We start from the raw sequence: 24,873 nt of genomic DNA, 5'->3' as shown, positions 1-24,873 counted from the left end.
TCACTACAAAAGCTCAGTTGACACCTCTTGGATCATCTTTAAATGAAATGTTGGCATGGAGAAAAATCCCTCCGGCTGTGGGGCTCAGTCGGGAACTGTTCCTGCAGCACTGGCACCCTCCCGCCTCTGCTCTCCCTTCTGCTTTACTGGCTCTCTTCTCCCCTTCATTTAATCCTCCTTCCCCAAGCAAGTATCAACTATTCTCTTTTAACCGTAAGGGCTGTGTTTCCTCCTAAAACCAGTGAGAACTGCCTGGCACCAAAAAATCTATTTGGAAAAGTCAGCCTGATGGAGATCCTGCCTGGGCTTTGCACGCACCCACCCCACTGAAAATTTTTTTTGGTCCTTTTTAGGTTTTTACACCTTCGTGGCCGAAGTAACTCCAATATATTAATTCCTGCTCTGGCCAGGTAGAGGAATCAGACTCAGTGTCTTCAACAGGAGTCAGGCAGGTGTAAACTCTGTGTTGGCCAACACAACTAAGTGCTTCCAAAAAAACCCAACTCGGTGTACGTCCCCAAGTCTGTGTGTCCCAGGAGCCTGGGGAGGATGATGGGGCAGTCGCTGTGACCGAGCAGAGGGTGAAACACGGCCACATCTGCTGCCCCACCAGATAACGTGCAAGGAAAAGGCAGGCAGTTGCGTCCTCCAATGCCATTGTAATGAAATAGCTACAGGGTATCCACACCCGTGCTCGAGTTAGAGAGAAAATAGAGCTGTGCAGCATCCTCCTTATTAGATATAGGTATAATGAAGTGAACCAATTATCCCTGGAGATGAGCATTAGCTCAGAGCACTGCAGGCGGGTTATGAATCTCTGGTTTCTGTCCTGCACGCTGAATAACCAAATCGCTTCTTTACCGTTTCTTCCGCAATGTGGTGGGTAGAGAAAAAGCATCACGACCCCAACCCAGCCACCCTTTGGGTCTTTCCGTCCCCACTTACCATCCGAAAGCGTGGTGACGGTGACGTCTTCGGTGGAGACGCCGGGGCCGTAGCGGTTGTAGGCCAGGAAGCGCAGGGTGTACTCGGTGAACTTCTTCAGCCCCTCGAGCCGGTAGGAGAGCCCCTCCACCTCCACGTTCTGAGCACACACAGACAGCAAGCGGTCACCAGGAGTAACGCGAACAGGGGTGAGCAGTTTGGGGACCAATATGCTGCTCTTTGAGCAGCTAAATCCTTATTTAAGATGGAATAAAGGGCAAATTCTAGCAGAATAGGTTGTTACAGACATGCATCCGCAACGGGAACATTTACTACAAGCTGTCAGTCTGGTGAGAGGATGTGCCATTTCTAGTCTGGATTTGCATTATTTTACCCTCCTACAATAAACCTGGAAGAAGTTACAAGAAGCAACTAAACCCATGTATTCTACAACGATCACACGTGCAACCTGCTACCAACATCTTGATGGCTTAGCACAATGTGAAGGGGGAATTCTAACGGGTCTTTAAACGGCATTTGGCATTATGCTGAAATTTCAGAGTAAATAGAAGAGGGCTTTCACCAGCACGAAACAGCTTCTGCAGCCCAGGCTGGATTCCCCCCTTCCCACTCACCTGCTCCCTTCCCGTCGCCGTCTCCGTACAGAAGAGCCTGTAGCCTTGCACGGGACCGTTGGCGTAGGCAGGGGGGTCCCAGGACACAAGGATGGAGGTAGGTGAAGTGGACACAGCCCGCAGGTTTTCCACCGGCCCTGGCACTTGCACTGCACGGGAAGGAAAGGACCGAGTGAGATCTCCGCTCCCGGGCAGCACTCAGCCCCTACACGCGACATGACCCTCAAAACTTACACAGTAAGAGATGAAAGGGAGGCTAAACCCACAAAAAGTAACACCAGAACAAGGTGACAACGTTCACGCAGGTGAGGGAAGACACCCAGAGCAGCCCCATGGACAGGAGCCCATGGGTCTGGCCTGGCTGGACACGAACACATCGGTACCCCCCGATCAGCAGTGGCATGAGGTTAATCCTGCCGAGTCGCAAAAACCTGGAAGCACGGAGTGATGTGATGGATTTGAGCAGAAGAAACCATATAGCTTGTCCTATATAACCCCAGAAAACTGCTTGGAGCAGGGCCCGGACCAGAGACCTCCCCCAGCCAGCATTACTCCATCATCTGCAAACCCTAATTAGCCCAAAAGAAGCATAACCTCCAGTATTAATGTGTAGTCCCAGCTCTGCCCTTAAATAATATCCATGTTTGCACAGTGCCCGACGCTTACAGAAATTATGGGACCGTAACGAACTCAACTTATAAACCAAATAACGACAATAAAAGAACTAAAATACCTGGTCCTTGAAACTGTTATTTAATTTATTTAATCCGGTTTGATTAGTTCTGAAACTATAGAAGTTTGCAATAGTTTTAGCTCTAAATAGAGATCACTTGAAATGCAAAACGGAGGTTGCTTTAAAACCAGATTGTGGTGGGCGAACAAACGCAGAAGTCCTCAAACGCCAACCCCAAACAATCCCTTGCCATTGTTAAAGGAACAATAGCAGGTCACCTTTTGTTATGCAGACTGTCTCTTAAAGTGCTCCAATTTCACTCTGCATGCAAATTATCGCACATCAACTACATCACACTCAGCTTGAATTAGTTCTTAAAACAAAAGAGCTGAAAATCTTAATAAACTCCTACAAGCACCGGCAGTCGTCCTCCTGAACATCAGTCACGGCGTGTCTCCGTTGGACCAAATCCCAGCGGCGAGCGACGTTTTGAGGAGAGAATACCTCGAGTTTATCCGCGCCTTCATCTTGAACTCCAGCAAAATTGGAAGAAAAAACGAGCGATAATCGCGGCCAAAACGCAAAGGTCGAGCAGGAGGTTACTGCTGAAAACCTTCAGCACCAAATAGCATCTTTTTACTTTCAACAGAGCGCGTGCCGCAGCGCAAAACAAACTCACCGGCTATTGTGTGCCCGGCACGGCACCTGCACGCCTTCGATCACACGCAATTTCAGCTTTAAATGTTTACATTTGAAGTATTTTTTATTGTCTTCCCCCGGCTTTCCCTTTTTATTCTATCTCACGTTTCCGACAGGCGTTGTAACGTGCTTACGGTCTCGATATTTGCAGCGCACGCAAAGCGTTTTGTAATCTTTCCTGATCCCTTCTGACAAATAGTAATCTGGAGAAAATTGGCATTAGGTTTTCAATCTTTTCCTAAATTCTGATTTTTCTAAGTAGCAGAGAGGCTCTAGAACTGCTTTACTTTCCATTAAAATGAGACATTAAATCGTATTTCTTCTGAAGTTGGTCTTTTACAACTAACAGCGCCCTTTCTCTGAGAAAAAAGAAGCAAGCAAGCAGGACTGGCAGAAGAACAGCACATTTTCTGTTACCATGAGCTCCACGTAACACTCCAATATATTCCAAAACCCACTGTTTCTCTGAGAATGCCCTCCTGCTCCCACAAAAGATGAGTTCAGTAGCTCGGACTTTTTCATAAACACAAGCTACAACAACTGCTTGCAAAGATTTTGCTGCTGCTCTCTCGACAGTCAATTTTGGGGTTATTTGGGGGAATTTCTCCTATTCAGGAGTCCGTATAAAAGCAAAGAGTTCACGTGCACTTGGCAATACCTCGAGTGCCTCCAGAGAAGGTCCATAACTCCGTCCCTCCTCCCATCCTACAGAGCACAAGTGCTGCACATCCGCGTCCCATCCCGGCTGCTGAAACCCCGCTCATGTGGGGCGAGCTGGAATCCTCTGGCAGAAGAAATGAGACTCAGAGGCGTACCTACAATGGCAAAGCTCAGTCAACGTGGCTCACTTTTGGGGTCAGCAGAGCTGGGGGAGCTGAGCAGGAGAGCTTTGGAGCTCGAGGGGGGCACTGGAAGTCTTGGCTACTTGTAGGCTTTAAGACCTCTTGTAACCCCGCAAGCTTGATTTGTTGTAGGATCAGAAGGAGCTGGTATCCCTTTTACAGTCAACTGCTCCTTGAAACAAATTTCTGCTCTCATGAGCCTTCGCTTCTCTTGCACAGTTTTCCTCTTTGCTGTCGTTCACTTAAAATTTTGATGATAATAGTTATTAAGAACCAAGAAAGATACCGGTGCCTAAAATAGGAATGTGGGCAGCTACGTCAAAAATTGCTTGGCAACTGCCTAAAGATGCTTAATATCCCTCTTAGACCTGAATTTTTGGGTGCATACCCAAGCCCCACTGGAGACCAGGGAGAAGAGCAGCTGAACTGCTGCGAGGAGCCCTCTGGCAGGTACAGGATCAAGTGGTAACCCCCAAGACCATTGGCTTCAAGTCTAGAAGACGATGTTGAACTTCTTTCGGAGTTACTGGAGGGCTCCAGCCTTGAGCTCTTAAGAATTGCTGCAGAGTTACGCATGGCAGCCTTGGGATGAGAAAGCAGAGCCCTAAACACCGCCTTCAAGTTGAATGCCCAAATACGAGCTGAAGGGATCACAGTCCTACCTGTTTTATTTATTTATTTTTCTCTCTCTGGTCCCGGAGATCTTGACCTTTTCTGCCATAGCCCGAACCAACCTTTATTCTCTTCATTGGGATTTCACAAGTATCATTCCTTACCGGAGTAAAACTCACGTTGCAACGAAGGATCCTTCTGTAAAAATGTGTTGGCTTGCTTTCCCTTACTGCAGTTCAGCAATTTGCTTTTTATTTTTACGGCTCACACAGTAGCTTTGTTGGATTCTCGCAGATGACAACATGTTAGAGGAAAAGCAGGACGACATTCACAGCATATTTGCTCTTTAGGACATGTTCAGTGAGAAGGGCTAGGTGACAGACCTAGGAACTCATCATTATTGCCACTCTTCCCCATATAACCTCTCAGATTTCAGTGCTTCATGACCATTACAATCACCCTCAGATCAGTTGTAAGGGAGGAATCACCAATGTTTTCTTTCTAAACAATGTGCACGGGATGTCCGAGTGCCACTGGATGCTCTGTCATTCATTAAAACTGTGAGAGAAGAGAGAATTAAACCAGAGGGAAGCTAGAAGATGTTTTTCCTTACTTAGTCCCATGGAAATAAATAAGAGAAGACCTTGTTTTAAGAGGCTGGATGCTTCTGCAGGAAAGCCACGAGCCCGTGTACAGAGGAAGAAGCTGGTCTACTGCCACAGCTTCTACTGGGGAGAAAATCTCTCCGTGAGTTAAAACTTATCAAGAGATCACTACTGGAAATAAGAAACCCAAAAGCAAATACAGGATGCAAACACACAGGCTAAAATAACGCCATCAACCAAGTAACAGCCTGCAGTCAGCGAGATAAATTCGTTTAGAAAACAAGCTTTTCTTACAAAATCCATGTGTTCCTGGGTGTCCAAACATGCCTCGTGTTTGGTTTGAGGTCTGAAAACTGGAAGGAAAACCCTTCTGAACGGAGGAGCATTCAGCTGGATGCCCTGCTATGCACTTACGGGAAATGACAGCATCCGCAGGAATAAAAAGCAACTCCTAGTGACTTCAACAGGGCCCGAAATTCAACCTTTTATTTTGAGAAACTGCCCAGAAAGACAGGTTACTGCAATCCTGGCTCTGGCTCAGGCTTCCAGAGGGAGCTTGGATAAATAATTTAATGCTTTTATGCTTCATTTTCCTGCCCATAAAGTGGCATAATAATATATCTCCTACCCATTCTTTATCTTACCTATTTAGACTGCAAGATTTCTGAGGCAGGAAGAAAAGTCCGGATGAAATAAAGATAAAAACTTTCTGCTGCTTCTCCGCAAGTCAGTCAAAGAGAAGTACGTCACTCGGCATAGCCGTGCCTTTGTGTCTCAGCAGATGTGGTGCAGAATTACGACACTCTTCTAGGCAGCGAAGCTTCTTACATATAAAAAGAAATGATTAGATGACAACTGGTGGGTTCTTCATACCACCAACTTCCACGAACCACAAAAGGCAGGGAGCGTGCCAGGTAGAGAGACCCCGGCCATGGAGAATCCTTCTTCTCGTTTAGAGCCTTTGGAGTATTTTCACTGAGACGGATTATTTTTGGTAAACACGGTTTTCAGAGAAATCAAAACATGGGGAAAAGGCGGCGACAGTTTTCGCTTCGCAAGAAAAACGAAACAAAATATTTCCATGGTGCTGAAACACCCAGTAATATTTCCAAAACAGAAAAATGTCTTTCTGAAATATTTCTCAACGGCTTTCACATGACTTTAGTGTAAGCTTTTCATGAGTTTTACATACAGGATGACAGAATGAAATATATCGTTTCATTAGGGCAATGAAAAAGGAAAACAATCAAAAAAATACTTCAAAATGCAGCAAGTATTTTGTTGGCTATTTCTATGAAGATGACAGCTTCATGATTTCCTGTGAACCATGAACCTCCAGTCTTTTTCCTACTCTTCCTCTACTCATCCTATATTTAAATTGACATTTTAATCCCATTGTAAAACCTCCTCCCAAGAGGAGCACCTGAAGCTTTGGGTTTCACCCAACAGAGACCCGTTATTGCCTCTGCCTTAAAACTTCTTCACTCCTACAGTTTTAGAGCAACCGGGAGATTGGAAGAAAAGGCAAAACCGCTGCAGCTTCCTTTGGGAAACAAATTTCAACTTGTGGATTTGGTCGGATGGGAGGAGACGGGCAGGAGGAGAGCACAGGCGGCACGGCATACGCTTCTCCATGAGGACATAACCGCAGAGAAAGAGAAAAGGTTTAACAGTAGATACTACCTGCCACTATTCTTTCACAAGTAATTTCTAAGTAGACACCAAGACTTAAAGAAAAGTCTCAGAAAGAGGATGCAATGCCATTTAAATTCGGTTTTAATTATGATATTTCATATAGCAATACAACTTTCTAATGAGACCGACGCTTTTCAAAGGAGGCGGCAGAGGTGGTCAGAAAAAAAGCAACCAAAACCCACCCCCCAAAAGAAAAAAAAAATTGACTGCATTATTTCAGGGAGGTGAGAATCGATCTGAGCTTCACGAAAGAAACGGTCAGAATATTTCTTTGATGCTTTTTCCCAAAGTCTTTAGGAAGCAGTACAATCCCAATTTTCACTTTTCTCTCATTTCATCCCTCCTTATATCCCCCTCTTGTTAAAAAACCACTCTTAATCAGCCTCCCCATGACGCACAGGACCCACATGCTCAGCAGGTAGGTGCGGACGGAGTCACAGAGTCTGCCTTAAGGTACCGCATTTTGTTCCCCAAGGGAAATGAGAAATTCAAGGGAAAACAGAAAAGATACAAAACAAAAGTCATGACGTTAAAGCTAAGCAGATTCTGAAGAATAAAATACCGTGAGATGGTCTTCAATCTCAATTATCAGTCCTAAGAGCCCCTAATAAGCAGCCCTGCTTCAAGTTTATGCATACCCCGAGAGCCAAACCTATCCCGGAAGCACAGACACGGCCCCGAAGGGGGCAGGGGATGGAAAAGGACTACAAGAGCTGTGGCAGGAGCGATGCTTGCCGTGGGAGAAGGCTTCAGCTTTCCCGCGAAATAAATATTTATAATTTCCATCTTAGTTGAAATGATAGCCGGGTTGAAACAAAGAAAAACAAGGCAGGGAGCAGAGGACAAAATTCATCCCGCAGCCGCGTCCGTGGGATTCGAGTGCGTATTTTCAGGAAGAAATGAGGCCAGCAGGAGGGTCAGAGGCGTTACCTGGACCAGCGCTGGGGACAAGCCAAGTGTCCTAAGGGCCAGGCTAGAGTGAGACCAGAGCTGCTCCTGCTGCAAAGCAAAGCACGTACCTAGAGCAAAGACCTGGAGCTGTCTGACCCCCTGCGAGTAAAAAGAAACCTATTTCAGATACACTCCCCGTCTCTGATGCTTACTAGGGGGAAAAACGAGCACCAAATAAAAACAACAACAAAAATGAGCTCTAATTGCAAAGCGGTTTCAAATTCAGCAGTTGCAGCCAGAAGCCAGGCTTCACTCCCAGGGGAAAAAAAAACAACAAAGATTTAAAAGTCTTGGGAGAACAAAGTGGATGGGAAGCTAGACACATGAGTCAAAGAGACAGAAAAACAGACACCACCATCTTTCCCTTCATGCCTGCCCAACATTCAGCAAGGGAGACACGTTCCATTAAAATTTCAAGCAATCGAAAACCTCTCCCCCCCTCCCCAACCCTCCCCGTAAATTACTCATAAAATTAAAGAACCATGTAAGAGCGGCGTAAAGTTACCCCAGGGTGCATTTTACGGAGCCATTACGGAAGGATACACACAAATGAGGGGGATATTAATGACTCCGCACAACACATTTTTCAGCGCTGCTTCCCCCTTTCATCCAACGACGAGAAAAATTCCCTGCCGAAGCAATCCACCGGAGGTGCTCCCTATTTTTTTTTTTATTTTTTTTTTGCCTGCCCTGACCCTTTCACATGCTAATAAACATCTCCCGCGTCTCGCGGCGGTGATGCTGTCCAAAACTCAAGCGGCCATTCGTTACCGGCCATTCGTTATTCGGGGCTCTGTTGTGTACACACGAAATTTGGCAGGGTGAGGACGCCGCCTCGGACAGAGACGAGTTTTTCCTTTACGATAACAAATGTAGTGTCGTTGGGAGCTGATGGATGGGGAGCAGCAGCCTCTTGTCCTCCGTTCATCACCGTGACAGCCAGCGTGGGCTGGAGCAGAGGAGGCTCCCAATGGAGCCCAAGGGCTCCCTCATTAAATGGGACTAGCTGCAGGTCTTACAAAAATTATTCATTTTTAGTGCGTCAGCACACAAAGGTCTGAACAAACCAACTGCTCTTGACTACCACAAAACGACTGAGCGTCATTTACAGCGACAATATTATCAGCACCGTGACAAATCGATACCCAAAACCAGCTGATATGGTGCTAGCACCCTCTGAAACACTCAGCACCCAACAGCAGCAGGGTCCGGCCCTATCTGGGGACCCCGAGAGGTGACAACGTGTCACCACCTCTGCATCGGCGTCGAAAACGGATGGGTCTGATGCAAGACTTCAGAAAAATTCAATTACTCCAGCACATGCAAACTTAATTTGTGCAGGTCAACATACATGGAACCGATTACTGCCTGATAAAATTGTCATCTGCGTGCACTTTAAAGACAACGCTGCCTTCCCTCGCTTTTCACGTCAAATTTCATTGCATTCATGTTAATGATCTTTTAATTTGCTATGCAGTTTTGACATTTCGATGACAAACGTACGCTACAAGAGACTGCAATTGGAATTTTGTTCATGTCCTTTCAACGTCTCCTGTGCAACTAATACCTTCAAGGGATATTGTCTCCGCTGCAAAACTTGGAGGGAGAAGAAGAAAAACAACTTGAGTAGCTTCTGGTGCAATTGCTTTAATGCAGTATCGATGGCAGGTCTTGCTGCTATTTGTCTTCGCGACAAAAAACTTAGGTGCAGCCAGTCAGGGATAAAAAAAAAAAAAAAATCATCTTCCCCACCATAATCACAAAAAAAAAATGACAATCTCTCCTGACAAAGGGACTGATTTCTGAGGTTGGATGCACCAGCCTCCGATGGGAATTAAAAGTAATTAGTGTCAGCTTCTCTGGAAATCTAGATGCCGAGTGAAATAACTAGGAAAGACATTTATGAACTCTAAGAGCTTACGAACTCTAACCTAAGTGTTCGTCTCCCCTTAGTAATATTCATGTGTGCTGTATAATAACCTTACGCTGATCAGGTCGGCTCTGTAGCTACTCAAGCCTGTCCACGCATCTGTCTGAGCCCAACACGTGGATGTCCACCTGCTCTAAGTCAGCTACGAGTTTAAATATCAGTTTAAACAAAGTACTGGTTGTCCATGTAAAAACAGGGCTATCCAGTCTAAACGCTGATTTGGGTACCGATGGTCTCTCAGTGATGAAAATGCCCCGAAATGCCCCGCCTTTTTGCTGCTTTTTGCTCCTTCTCTTGGACCACACAGAAAATGATGAAGTCCCTGAAACTCGCCCTAGCCCATGTTGAGAGACACCCGAGCACCCTGAGGATTTCATGTGCTCACATCCACCTTCCCCTCATTTATCATCACTGAAATACTGGTTTCCAACCCAGCTGCCAGGCAATTTCTTTCCTGTAACTGTGCTTACCTCTTTCTAATGAAAACAGGAACCTGCTGAGATACCATCTCCCATTGTGAACCTAAAACCTAGCATTCCCCAGAGACTGCAGTTATCACTCCCAAATAACCCTAGGACAACTGATGATTTTAGTCCCTCTTACCTTTGGCTTCAAGATGGGCGGGAGGATCTCAAGAGGACTACAAATGCATCGAGCCCAGTTTCTGGCCACAAAACCAGGCTGGTTTGGGACCAGACACCTTCCCCCAGATGGAGGGGGAGAGACGAGGAGCACTCAATGCTGCTCCGCTCAGATAAATGGCCTCCTGACTGAGGGTTTCCGTGAAAGAAGAATGGGAGGAAAAGGTTGAATCTTTGGCCAAGCGGCCACTCTATGCGGAGGACAGGGAGCTGGGGGCTCACCTCCAGGGGCAACCATGGGGATCAGAGATCTGCTCCCACAGGAGGTTGCGGACACACAGGTGGGCTTCTGCAAGTAGGTATAAGAAAACCTCCCCACCTCAGGAAGATGCAGTACAAGAAAACCTCCCTACCTCGGAAAGATGCAGTTATTAATTGCCCTTCATAAAGCTGCCTGGGTAGAAGTTGAGATGTCAGCGCACGCTAAATTGATTTCCCTGGAACCGAGATGATAAGGCTGCAGCGATGCCTCCGCGTTTCTTTGGGCCACTCCAACATGCCTCCCTATTCATCTTCTCTTCCAGCAGCTAACACACACATCACGGAGATGCAGATTTATTAGGAAGCGGGTTTTAATTCCTAAGGGATGTGAAAAGCCGTGAGCTGGTCCCGCAGCGGGGAACCCCTTTCAAACCTCCAATGGACAATTTCAATCCCCAGTGCAAGAATAGATGCCTTTCTTTATTCTCTACTTCCAAGCTGCTTTAACAGCATCTTGAGGAGGCAAAATAATAACTCACAAAGTCTCCACATGTGGTAAGAAAAGATTAGACATGGCTTAAGCAGGCAGGGATTTAAATCCGGACTGATAATACTGTAGTGAAATTATATACCATAAAGGCAAGGAAAAAGGGGTTGCAGTTTACAACAAAAAAAAAAAAAAAAGGAAAAAGGAAAAAAAAAGGTTTAATCTGGGGACAAAAACCTTCATATAAATCCAGCACATATATTGTGGATGATTATTTCAAAAAGCTGGGACTTGTTCTGTTGATCTTTTAAACTGATTACCGAGCAAATGTATGCACTTTTAGAAACAGGCACTGACAGACATGAATTTCAGATGTCCTTTTTCATCAGCTTTTTTCTTCTTTAACAATGCCAGATTGCATAATACTTCGGATATTTTCAAATAATGTGGAAATTCAATTTCGGGGCAGCCATGTAATTTATTGTACAATAGTTACAGCGTGTTCTAAAAGACAGCCACACCGAGGCTGACTGCCTCCCAGGACCAGAGAGAGTTGTTTCAAAAATGATAAGATAATTTGGTCACCGGTAAAAAGCGAACAGAAAAATGGAAAGCAATATTTCCTCCACGCTCTAACTTGACACTTTAGAGGAATCTTGAAGTTATTAAATAGGAAGGATATTCCAAACGTCTATGCTCGGCATTAAACGGAGCGGGTAACTCCAGGCTGTGGCAGCATCAGTCAGTAACAGCAGGGGGAAGCGGTGCCTGCTTTTCACCTGGGCTTTGCAAAGAGCAAGTTTTCCCCACTGAAATCTTATTTTCCTTCTGTAAATATACGTATGCGTAACACAAACATTTACAGGAACGTGGGTACGTGCATTTGTACGTGTTTTAACGGAGACAAATTGCTAATAGCTAAATGATACCGATGGTTAGTTGGTTAAAATTTGCTTATTACTTTCTAAAGACTCAGGTTCCTAAGCTGACTTTCAAGCATTATTGACCCAAAAAGGGCTGAAATACAACTCTGGTTATGTTTGCACACAGCAACTGCATAATTGGAAAGAAATGCAAGAAACAGCAGAGCAATCTCAGAGCAGGAATTGAAGCGGTATCAAAAATGCAAGGGAATTGAGAAAAAAACAAGTCCAAGAATCTCAGGTGGTATTTCACCACCATCACTAGTCTTGGGGTTTGGGGAAATGATGCCAGGGAGCACTTGGCTAGAACTTCTGTCTCGTGATAAACAAACCTGTAGACACAAAGCCACCGAACAACACAAGCTGAAAGTTCCCTCTGCCAGCCTGTTCGCGGCTGTTTTTCAAACAAACATCGCCTTTCAGTTAAATTTTGGTACACGGCAATACGTGGTGATACAAAAGAGTTTCCAGGCTTCTGCCAAGCGTTTGCTTTTCCACCACGTCCCAGAAGGAGAAGGTGTTGTGGCAGGGGCTGAGCCTCCCACCTTCGCCCCTTTGGTTCACCAAAGCAGACCAGTGCCTGCCCTTAGGAGTCCAGCACCCGTCTCTGTTGGAATGGGAGCTGCTCTGGTCCCCAGATGCTAAGAACTGGCTACCAACACCACTTTTACGAACAACTCCTCTGATCAATGAATTTTGCTGTGGGAGGGTTAAAGTCATGTTGTTTTCTCTGCAGTAGCCCTTCTTGGACCTTCCAGGAGGGAAAAACTATAGTAGGATAAACTGAATAAATTCATCTTCTTTCTGGAGACCAGAGTCCAGGAAATATTTACAGATGAGACATACAGAAAGAGAATGTGAAAAGGCTGTACTGAAAGCTTCCAAGTACTCCAAAAGTTAATAAAACATACTTACAGGTGAACGTTAACCAATGGAAAATATTTGGTTTTAAATTCAAAGCCTACGTTTCAGCATCATTTACGCTGTGACACAACAGAAGATGGGACGTGTGAGCATCAGAGCTGTGACTCAGAAGTGTGACGGAAGATGGGACGTGTGACATCGAGGCAGAATTGTGGCCCCGACCCCGACCCAACTCACACTCGGGCTGCGTGGCCACCTTGACGGGCTGCGAGCTCTCGCCGGGTCCCCACTCGTTGAAGGCCACCACGCGGAAGGTGTAGGTCTCCTCCGGTCGCAGGTTGCCCACGGTGAGCTGGAGAGTCCCGGACTGCGACGTGTTGACCGCCCGTTCCCTGCAACGACAACAAAAACAACTTTAAAATGCATTTCGGATACTTCTTTCTGCAGCCGGTAGCGTGCAAGGTGTGATTACTTATCAAATTTCGGTTCAGAGCTCGTTTGTCTGTAAGGTTTCTTTTGATTTCTGCTTTCAAAAACCTAATTCAAGTAATGGTGCCTACTGGGAATGTGGCAAGCGCTACAAAAGACTTGTATTTTAGCACTTCAGAAGTAATATAACGCTGGTTCTTTGCCTTTTTTAATAAAACATAAAAATAATATTGATGGAAAAACAATCTGCAAAGAGAAGCGGGTAAAAATGCTTCTGTGGCTCATTTCCTACAGACGCTCTGCCTCGCTCTTCTCCTTTACCAGAAGCCCTGTGAAAAGCTAACAACAAAATTTGGAGCTTTCATGCTACAAAAAAAAATTATTTAAGAGTGAATCAACTAATTGTCCAACTTTTTGTAGCACTGCCGGGGCTCTGTGTGCTCTGGTAGGGATGGCGAGCTCTTTATTCTTTGGCGAACATCTCCTAAACCGAAATCTCTCACCCAAGAAAAGCTCGTCAAATTGCATTCCCTTGCCTCTCCTCTCCTATTTCTGTTTTCAAGCTGTAGAAGTAGGAAGCCAGTTGCACGGAAAATGCCTCCAACGAATTCAAGACGAAGAGACCAACTCTGAAAGCAGGGGTGCTGTGTTGGGGTCGGACACCTGGTACAAAATCCTCCTAAATCCCCTGAGATGCATGAAGCCACGGCACTAAGAGAGAAACCAAGATATGCAGTGACTTCCCACCTGCACGGTGATGGGGCTGTCATCAGATGTATCTCACCGTACACATCTTTTCTTTGTTAACAGCAAAAAAAGCAACAAGACCGGAGTAGAGTAGCGAGAGAAGGAAAAGGAGATGAAGTGATAAATAAACCTGCAGTTGGGTGGCTGTTTGAATACTCCTCTGTGACTGTGGCACCCGTGGTGATACGTATATGAAATTCTGGAGTAGTGTATGGTTTGTAGCATTGTTTTGGTAAGTCTTTTGCATTACCTTAGTAAGAAATTAAAAATAGGGGCACCTATAATCAAGCAAACACCCCAGGGCTGAGACCAAGATGTTAGGGCAGTGCAGGAATTCCCTAAAAAGCACCAAACATCCTCGAGCCAGGCACCTTGACACTTGGGGTTCTCTTTTTCAAGCCCGTCTCAGCCATAAATTACGGGCTAAAAATAAAAGCCCTTGACTAAAGTCATTCGCTTACTTGTAAAACGGAGGCTTCGACATGTAATTTCCAGTGACTGAGGATCATGTTACATTACAGTATCAGCATGTAAAAAAAGATAATTACAGTCCCCATATATCTCCTAGGTGTGTAACAAATGCTTTTATAATGTTTCAAACACCTAATTAGTTACTCCGAGTAAGACAAGTCATGTTAATGCTCCTTGCTGTGAAATGAATACTATTAATTTTAAAACGGGTGGACTTCCACCACCTTGAGCTCTTTTTTCAACCCCTACTATCGTTTTCCCATGAAATAACACAAAAGTCCTTGATTACAACAAGCAAACCTCCAAACTAATGTTAACAGTTCATCTGGGAATGATATTTTAGAACTTAAGCTGAATTCTAAAGATAGGCTCTAATCAAATAGAAGTTTTTGCATTCAATTAAGCGGTCCCTCGACTCATTTCTTCGCTCTGCGCCGTGCAGGCAGCTAGTTGGGGAGCTCGGTTGGCTGCTCGTGACCATCCGTGCATTCATTAATGTGGTGTTGAAAACAAATTGTAGTGAACGTTCAACTGAAAACAAAGCAGCTCCCAATCTTGCAAGAGCCCTTCATCGAAGGAGTTTGTGTTAGGGTGGAATACCGCTGATTTCCAGGAGCATTCTCCTCCTTGTTTTCTTTTAAGACCAGGGCATCCCGTTTCATTTATTTTATTTATTCACTGATGTTTGCAAACATTCAGTTAAAGAAGGATGGCTACAAATCAGGGCCCATTATTTAAACCAATTCGCCATTTCCAAGGTTGCAAGAAAAAACCAAACACTATTTTGGGGCTTTGTGTCTCCTCTAAAATGTCAAACAGGAATATATTATTGTAAAAATATTTCTCATTGCTTATAAATAAATTTTTAATTTAAAACTTTAATTTTTAATTTTAAATATAGCACGTAAATTCTCACTGAGGAGGCAGAATTCATTCAATACTCCGGACAGGTAATTAAATATGGTTTGAGATTACACGTAAGGGGTTATTTTATGTTCTATAGCTACAAGATCAAAAATAAACAATGCCTCTTTCTTCGTGATGACTAACACACACAAATATCAAATGCCCGTGTGAATCAATGCTCACTCGGTACAAAAGCAAAGCAACAAAGACGGATGAGAAGAGCAAACAAACAAACAACCAGGCTGAGAGTGAATCCGAACAACAAAGAGAGACCAAAATTCAAAATGAAATATTGGATCTGGCCCATTTTGCAGATGTTCTCAACAAAAAAGTTGCAACTCCAAATTCGTCTGCAATTAACCGGCGGCCACATCCAGGTGCAAACGCTGTTGGTTTTGAGGAAGTTATAGATGAATATATTTAATATATAATTATATATATAAATCCAGTGCTTCCCACCTGAAGACCACCTCTAGCAACAAAAAAGTAATTTAAAGTTCAGTGTGGATGGATGAGATGCCGGCAATGTGGGCACCACCACTCCCAAGAGCTCACCATCTGGGCAGCGAAATGGGAAACACGGCAAGAAGGCAAAGATTTACCTCTTCCATTGCAGAACTTGACAAGCATTTTTAATCTTTCAATTGACCTTATTACTTGGGTATGAAAGAGTTTGTTTTCGGGGAGCTTATAATGTCAAGGGAAAGGTAAAAGAGCTCTTTTCTCTCCTGAAACTGCTCTCCATCAAGGCAGGATGGATTTTTATATTACATCTGTGTGTGTACCCTGCAGAGCGGTATCCATTGAAATTCATGCATTATATTCTAATGCCATATTTAAACAGAAAAGACGAACAATAAAATGTGTGCTTCGGTTATGTATCTGCTAACAGATCCTATACATGGCAAAACTATTTGTTCATTTTTTGTCAGTAGCCTGCTATTATCAGCAAGCGGTACGGAGTATATCACTTTTTAATCTGAACTTTTTCTCAACCCAGCAACTTTCCTGAGTGCAGAGGTATTGGTTGGCTGTTTATTTCCTAATAGATTTCAGGTTTGTTTTATCCTTTCCTGAGAACCCTGCCTTTTACCTTTAAGTGCTCTTTCCACTCATCCTTATCTGCAAGAAAAAACATTTGATCCCCCGCCGGATGCCTAGCAGAGCACGAAGATTAAAGAGCATCCCGTCAGAAGGACCCTGGTGATTACAGCACGGCAGTAAGCACAATCGCTTCCAAAAGTGGCTTCTTTCAAAGGGCTGAGCCAAAGAGCCCTTACAGTGGAGTTCAAAACACGGGGGACAACTTCTCTGGATTGTCCCCAAAGCCGCCGTGTGTGCTGGTGCTGCCTCCTGCCACGCAAATCGTCCCCCTCTCGAGCACGGGGTGAGCTCCTTACTCCAGACTTACAGTAATTTCTCTGACAATTCCTCTGCATCCCTGAGGTTAATGTCAAATCCATTTTTATTTGATCTTTTTTTAAAAAAAAGAATAATAGCTCTTTTGTAAAAATAACTTGTAAACAATGAAGCCAAACAGCTCAAAAATTCCATGGAAGCTTTAAAACAAAAACATTAATTTCATCCTGCTATTAGCCTAAAAATTTGCAAGACCACACATGCTGCTCGCTACATGGAACTGGAGATGTGCACTTGAGCTGCAGGTGCCATTTTAAGTCCCTTGCTAGGGGAGCATAAGGGAATTTTATTTTCCCCTCGTTTGCTTCTTTATTTTAACACAGGGCCTGCAGTCTTCTGCAGGAGACTCTTTAACAAGGTGTGTATCTTGTTGGGAATGGGCCTAACGCCTCTCGCTGGTATTCAGTGCTTCGAGCAGCACCACAAATTCTGGAAGAAAATTACTTTTAATGCAAGGGAAACCAGGGGTGAGCTCCTTTTACATCTCTGGGAATTCCAAACACACCAACAAATCCCAAAAGGTTTTTAAAAAAGTAAAGAAATGAGAATCCCCTTGTACAGCACACGTCCTATCCCACTGCGACCAGCGCTGATGGGTACAGACAAATATTAGGACCCAATTGTACAAAATATTTGATTCTGCCACGTGAATCCTTGTTTGGTACCCAAACTGGGAGGGACACGGGAGCAGCTGAGCATCCTCAGCTTTACACACACAAGCACCACTTGCCAGCCAGCAGTGAAATAAAGGACGGGATACTTGAAGCGAGTTCTTCGTAACGATTGCACGGGAAGGGAAAAGCACGAGGTTCTTCCCAGGCATCAAATAATTTTTGTATGGAAAATAAAACCAAGGTAACTACACAGTACCTGTTCGAGTGTGAAATGAGCATATATCGTGAGGAATCAGGAAAAGACCAAATAACCTACAGTGCTGTTATAACAAAATAATCTACAGTGCCGTTATAGCAAAATAACCTAGTGCTGTTATAACAAAGGAGCTATCTGCTGGGCAGCAATCAGCCGTGTGGCCGGAACAGCCCAGGCTGGCCCGCTGCATTCGCAATCACGTTAAAATCTTCTTCGCCCTCTCCCCGACTGTTTTCAAGACCTCGCACCGTTTGCAGCGCTCTAAAAGCATCCTCCTCTCGAGTTGATTAGGGCTCAACAAATTCGCCTAAGCTGGGGATGCAAACAACACTTGAGCCCGTGGCTTCGGGGGAAGATGAAAGGCAAAACATGGAGCTAACAATACTTTTCGTTAGATGGCCGAGTAATAGCTGGAGGGGTAGGATCCACGGACATCACTGTCATCCAAAGCCAGTCCCTCGTACCAAGACGACAAGTCTTGTTATATAAACGTTGATGTGTCGTCTACAAAAATAGACCGCAACAAAAGGCATTGCTGGCCTCAAAACATCGGGTTCCTTTTGTTTTGTTTCCGCACACAGACAGAGGGAAGAACACAAGGTGAAGAATCTTTTGCAAGAGGATGGTAAAGAGCTCAGGGGCTGTCCCCAGCGAGGGACAGTTCCCTGGGATGCAAGAGGACACCTACCTGTTGATGCCTTCCCTGGAGAAGAAGACCGTGTACGCCTGGATGCTGCCTCGGGCTTCTGCGGGCGGGCGCCAGCTGAGACGGACAAATCGGCTGGAGACCAAGACAGGGACCACATCTCGGGGGGCAGAGGGGAGGACACTGGAGCTTGGGACAGCTGGAGGGGAAGGAGAGGACACAGTCAGAGAGGCCGGTGGCACAGAGGTGGCGGGGCCGGCGGGAGGTGCCGTGCTGGGCACGGCTGAGGTGTCACGAAACAAAGGGCCAAGGTGGCACGGAATAAGAGTGAATAAATGAGAGGGGATGAAAGAAAGAGAAAAAAAAAAGAAACTAACAGTAAAATCACGCCTTAACACACCATCCTCAACCAAACAGCAACATGGAAAACTCAAGCAAGCTACTCCCTCGGGACACTTGAAAATTATTTCTTGTACGTGTGATCACAGAGTCTGATATATTCATTGGTTCGCTCCTATTTCAGTGCTCTTGTCTTGTACGCCCCAAGCAGCATAAGTATTTAACCTCATAAACAAGCAATAACTGACCACTCAAAGCCTCAAGCCTACAAACCTTTGGTCTGGGAAAAGCAGAAACTAAAGTAGGGTGTTTTAGCACAGGATTTGTTGGATAATCGCATCAAAGTGGGATAAAACAAGAAAGAAAGGCACAGTGAAACTTACTAATAACACCATTTTACATAGAAAAGTGTTCTGTCTATAAGCAAAATCCAGAAATGAATAAACTGCAGGTTCAAGCAGGAGAATTCATTTTAGCAAAATACCTCTTAATAGTATTTAAGGGTTTGGTTGTTGCCCACCAAGCAAACTCATATGAAAGCCGGCCAGCCAAGTTTTCATCATCGGTATCAAACCAAAAGCATTTTTTTTTCCATTATTACAAGCCTATTTTGGACCAACACCCATGCACATACTGTAAACTGTATTAGTAGCATTAATCTACTGTGAGATCATTAACGGTGGTTTATTACCTAAACAGCTTATGAAGAATAGCTTTCTGTGAAAAGCACGATGCTCACTAAATACTGGCACAGCGTTTCCTTATATTGTCCCTAAATTGTTTTTTTTAAAGCAATTAATACCGTTATTATTAATAACAAATATTATTACCCCTTACTTATTGAGATCAATCCAAAACTGAAGGGAATTAAGAAATTTCCCAGTGGCATTTCCAGAGTAATGATGTGTTGAAAGGAAGTATTAAGCCCTAGCCTCAGCTCTTTTGGCTGCGAAGTTGCGATCCATTATTTGCACTGAGATTGTGTTTAGTTGTCCTTAGTCATGGGCCACTGCTCTAAATAATGTGCAAACACAGGACTAAAGTATAATCTGTGTACATTTATAGGAGAAAGACACAACTACTTCGCTGCACGGTCAGAGCGAGGAGATTTGGGCTTCTGGTCTGTTCTGTATGTTGACTCGTGTATTGTAAGCGCATTGTCTTCTAATGAGCTGTGTTGGGTAAACATCTCTAGAGAAGTATCAAGGGCAAGATCTGGGGAAAAAAAGGACACAGAGAAACCTGCAAGGCTTTTTCAGTGGAGTTCTTGTACTTAAATTCAGAAAACTGCCCTGTTATTAACAATGTTGGCATCTGAGAACCTGTAGAAACCCTCAAGTTCCCCGACAAAACACCCCAGTATGCAACTCCTCCATCGAGGAACCATCCTCTTGGCAAAGCACAGCAGTCCTTCATCAAAGTCTCTTCCATCAAAGGTGGTTTAGCGTTCAGAAACTTGAGCTACAATCGGCCCCAAGTCTCGACGTTTAGGTGACTCTACACATGATGGGTGTCTAGGTTCCCCCAAAGAAAATGGGGAGAGCTAACGGAGACGATGGAGCCTAAAAAGCTACTAAAACCATGAAAAGACATCTACCTTTAAGCCTGCTGAATAAATATCTTAAATCTGGAGGTGAATCCATACCCACCACGACCTCATGCGCACGGATGCTGTGGTGGCTGACCTGCTAGGTGCCCGTTTGTTTAAATAACAGGAAGAAATGAAGGGAAAAGCAGCAAGATTGGGACTGTAGTTCTAGCCCACCAAGCACTTATTTTACTTTGGCTTTCAGTAAACTCTGTAGAGCTATCACTGACAAAAGCAATTTCCCTTTTATCGTTGCTAGCAGTGAATAGTAAACATATATTGTACAATATAGAAAGACATATAACCTGAAATTATCTCAGCAAGTAATATCTGAAGTCCTTCACTCTTTCATGTGACTACACAAGATCAATCCACCACTGCTTAAACCATCTACATCCGAGTTTGACAGGGGCTGATTTTAGCCCGATGTGGTTTGAATTAACTCCTTACGAGGTACATCTCTCCCTGCTCTCATGGCGGCGTGAATAATCACCTACCTCTGTACAAAGCAGGCATAAAATCACACTGCTCCCATTCATTTTCCACAGGTGCAAATGACTAAAGAACCTACAGAGAAGGCCTGAATGTATCCCAATAGGGTCTGATTTCCGTGTTTCCTTCAGGAAGCCACATGAAACATCTCAAATTATGAGCCAAATCTCCCACTATTTTTAATCCAGAATCAGCTGAGAGTTCTGTGACCTTATTACTTTGCCAGTAGGACGCACGCTTGCACTGGGTCCTACTGGTAGCGTTTTGAAAAAGCAAACATTTTTAGAGAACGTAGAAATATGCCTGATGGAGGCTCTTGCTTACAGCCTTTAGTGTTGGAATACAGATCAGTTATAAAACACGTTTTCACAGTTGCTGGTTTTAAATAGACACGGGCACGTCTGCATACAGGTAGGGAGAAGTCCTGGCAGCAGCATCTTTCTCCCCTTAAAACTGAGTCTTTAGAGACCAGCAAAAGCTTTTGGGGGATACACAAAAAGAGATGATGAACAAATGACAAAAAGCTTTGAAATTACATCCCACAATGGATTTGGAATCAAAAAAAAATACAACATCATTATTGCTAAGCAAAGGTGGGAATAGGTGATATGAGTTTATTCACGGGCTTCTCCTGGTAAGAGACATAGGTGCAAATCCTCTAAATCCAAGGAAAAAAAAAAAAAGTAATTAATGATTTCACTGAAGTGCTCCTGGGACCTTTATATAGTGCTACATCCCAGACCTCAACCCAGGTTTTATACCTCTGTACCAAAAAGACTTGTTTGCTTCTCCTTCACAAAACTACCAAACTGACAGAAAAAGAGAAAAAATTTGTACATTTAAGAAGAAAAATAAGTTGAAAAGTGGCCGTGCGTTCAGAAACTGTTGCTCTTGTTTTTCGATTAGTGATTTTAACTTTGATCTAAAAGTTATCCTGGTAATCTGCACCGAGGACCAAGTCCTGAACCAATTCAGATGGGTTTGACTTTTCTGCTCTTAAAGCAATTAAAATTTGCGTGTTTTTAATTACTCATGTCGAATTCACATACAAAACTGGAGCCTGTTATACATATACCATAATGCCACACCCTTGCATTAACAAATACAATCATTTTTCAGGTCATAAATTAATACAGAGAGAGATTAGTAACCTGAGCTATATATAGGATCTGCCTATACCTCACAGCAAGTGGTTAATTTTCATGACGTTATCCATTTAGCAACTTTTTTTTAATTGCAATCTTAGCTAAGCCAAGACTATTCAAGCAGTCATTTGCCACTGTTTCAACACTTGCGGTATGCTAAAATAAGACCGCGTACTATAGGCTATCTATACTTTCAAAATGCTGTCAATTAGAGCTTGTTGGTAAGATTTGAAACTCGGTATTTTTCGGGAAAAGTGAGAAACCTACCGCACTTATAACCTTCAACTTCCTGCTGCAAAGCACACTTTCCTTAAATAGGCCACATACCCTGGTGCCAAAATATGACATTTCAAGACATCAAATGTAAGTTTTCAGCCAAAGACACTACATCAAAATATCTGTCATGCTTTCTAACAGCTATTTCGATTCATTGATTTGGTGTTATCAATACAGATATGAAGGGTTTACATATATATATATTTCCTTTTAAAAGACAACATTTTGCTGAATGTATTTAAGCGTATACAGAACATTCAGGTTTTACATTAAGCACTCCATTTCAAGACAACAAGATGTTTTATTCATGCGAAAATATAAACTTCTGGACTATTTCAAGTCTCCTCCCCACATCCCCAGTAACTTCCTTGCGTTTAGCACTTTGAATCGGTTATTCACACAGCATGAATTGCAAGTGTAAGATCAGAAAACTCTTGTCATCCTCAGCATTAAACGGAAAAGTTATTTACGGGGAATTTTAATGCCACAAATAACACCAAACCTGTCCTTATGGTCTGGTGTTGCTCAGTACAGCCTGGTCAATCTAATCTTTTGTGACATTCCTGCATTGAGGGAATTCACTTTTTTTTTTTTATTTTATTTTTTCAGAACCTCTCTGACCCATCTTTCACAGTTTGCTCTATGGAAGGTGTAAGATATAACTGAGAAAAACCTCCCTGCAGGAATATCTGTAACCAGAGAGATGCTGCGGATGTAACAGCTAGGAACAGAAAAAGTGAGGCGTTCTTCCACCGAAATTGGCTTACATAAGAAGATCTGTAATAGATATCAGTTTGGGGAGATTCATCATTTTTTAGAACACAGACACTTTGGAAAGAATTGTTCCCATTTCGTTTTACAGAATATGTCCGTTTATTTTAATGGGGCTGTGCCATTGTATCGCGTCACTGCAGGCAGCTGGGGAAGTTTAGGGGCTGACAACAATTTCTGGACCAAGCCTCTGAGGCGGCTCCTGACCCACGGCTGGGATTAAAACCCATTCTTAATTTCTCTTCTTCTTCTTCAAAAAAATCAATATTCATTTACACCAAGGAAAAATAGAACAACTCCAAACAAAATCAGCAATCGCGGCTGCAGAGCAAGAGTTGCCTAATTTTTCTTTGCACCAGCTATCAGACAAATAAGGATTTGTATTAAATTGGTAACACATCACTAAGTGTTTTTAATTAAACAGGCTACACCAAGATCTGAAGATGAGAGGAGATGGAGTTTTGCACAGCGCCATTTTATCCCAGGAAGATTTATCTGGATGAACTCAACGTCAACGCAACCTACGGTGGGTTAGGACAGCAACCAGGATCTGAGAGGGGAAGGCAAGGAAAAAATTCCGCATTTCACGTGGACGGTGCTCTCATCTTCCACGTCACATCTAAAGCCCAGTGCTAACCTGCATCGGGCAGATGTTCCCTGGGACCCGGATCCAGGAGCTCTCATCGGCCCAGATTAAGCAACTAAATCACGGACCGGCGAAGCAGAGAAACATGAACTGCGATGAGTCCCCGTGTTTTGGTCTGACCATCAAGTAATTAAATTTTGATCTTGCTTCTAACAGCCGTGAGAAAAGCAGGCGTTGAATCGGATGACCTTTAGGGAGATATGGAATAGGTATAATTTGCTGTCTCAAATATCTATCATATCGGACAAGTTACTGGTAGCTCATTACTTACGGCCAAACAAAATGCTCTTTTCCGCACAAGCAACTCCTATTACCTTTCTTGGGGATCATTTACAAAATTTGGCCTTTCCAGTTTTCATTCAGCCGATTAACCATGCAAACACGGTTTCAAAGCATCGCATTCAGAAGCATTTCTTCAGGCTCCGTGCATAAATCTATCCTCCAAACGCAGGCAGAGCTCGCATTTGCCCAGCTCGTATGTGACCGCGCGCATCTCCGATGGATTTGTTCACACGCCTTGGGTTTCACCCATGACACCGAGCACATGCCGGAGCGTCAGGGTACATCAGCATATGCTTAAAAATTTTCAGCCCATCTGCAGTGATACTAATTCCCCAACTAAAAGATCTGTCCTCGCTGCCATACGTACTTCCTCCCTTCTGGCTTCTCGCGCAGCTATTCATTATCGCTCGGTGCCATAACGATGTTCTTCGAAACGAGTCATGCGGTGCTAATTTTTATTATGCCTCTTTTATGACATTACGAACCTCGCTATAAATCACCGAGGTTCATGTGTGTCAACAGTGCCGGGTGTTGCTGTAAGGGGAGCTCTCTCCTGACTCAGCACCTCCCGGGATCAGCCCAACGGCGCTTTCAGAGCAGCGTGTTGAAAATGGGAAATAGGCTTGGGAGATGTCAAGAGTTGCACCCTATGCGATAATAATCTTGTTGGAAGCCTCTCTGTGCCCCTGACACTCCGTGAGGGCAAGGGGATGGCTGGGGAAGTTAGAGGTGGATGCTACCAACTCCTCTTTGACATACAACCCCCATCATTTAACTGCTCTTTACAAAACTTTGGGGTAAATTCAGCCAACAACAGCACACAGTGCAAGACCGTTGCTCATACATCCTAGACCTACCGTAATTTCATTCACATAAGGTTTGTCAATGCTACAGAAAGGAGCTTTTAACAAGATGAGGTTGAGTAGGAATGTGCTGAAGATCCTCAGGAGACGGGCACTGCCAGTCCCAAAGCGAGCAGCTCTTGAGCAGGAGGCCCGCCACAAGGAAAACGGACCCCCACTGCGATTCTGTTACCGCAGTGCCTGACCACCCTTCGGTAGCACATGCACACCCAGGAGGCACATCCATCAAATATTTACTCCTTCAATTCCGCATTAACAAGCACTAGGGGAAGGTGGGAGGACAGGAAGGCAGCGTTGCCCT

At 44.1% G+C, this 24,873-nt stretch overlaps 1 protein-coding gene across 13 annotated transcripts in view; it reads right to left on the bottom strand.

Annotated features, from left to right (window-relative positions):
- The window catches only part of LOC310890199 (netrin receptor DCC-like), a 418,983-nt gene that overhangs the window by 121,625 nt on the left and 272,485 nt on the right, over positions 1 to 24,873 (bottom strand). For all 13 annotated transcript variants that reach the window (XM_083818911.1, XM_083818905.1, XM_083818910.1 and 10 more), the window contains 4 exons: positions 18,213 to 18,369; positions 12,920 to 13,074; positions 1,560 to 1,708; positions 946 to 1,084 (listed from right to left, as the gene is read on the bottom strand). In XM_083818911.1, the coding sequence (XP_083675037.1) occupies positions 946 to 1,084; positions 1,560 to 1,708; positions 12,920 to 13,074; positions 18,213 to 18,369 (600 nt within the window). The remainder of the gene's footprint in view (positions 1 to 945; positions 1,085 to 1,559; positions 1,709 to 12,919; positions 13,075 to 18,212; positions 18,370 to 24,873) is intronic.

The sequence above is a fragment of the Anser anser genome, assembly GCF_964211835.1.
Source record: "Anser anser genome assembly, chromosome: Z".
In the NCBI taxonomy this organism is placed as follows: Eukaryota; Metazoa; Chordata; class Aves; order Anseriformes; family Anatidae; genus Anser; species Anser anser.
The sequence above is the reverse complement of the archived record's forward strand: the minus strand, read 5'-3'. Positions and strand labels throughout refer to the sequence as shown.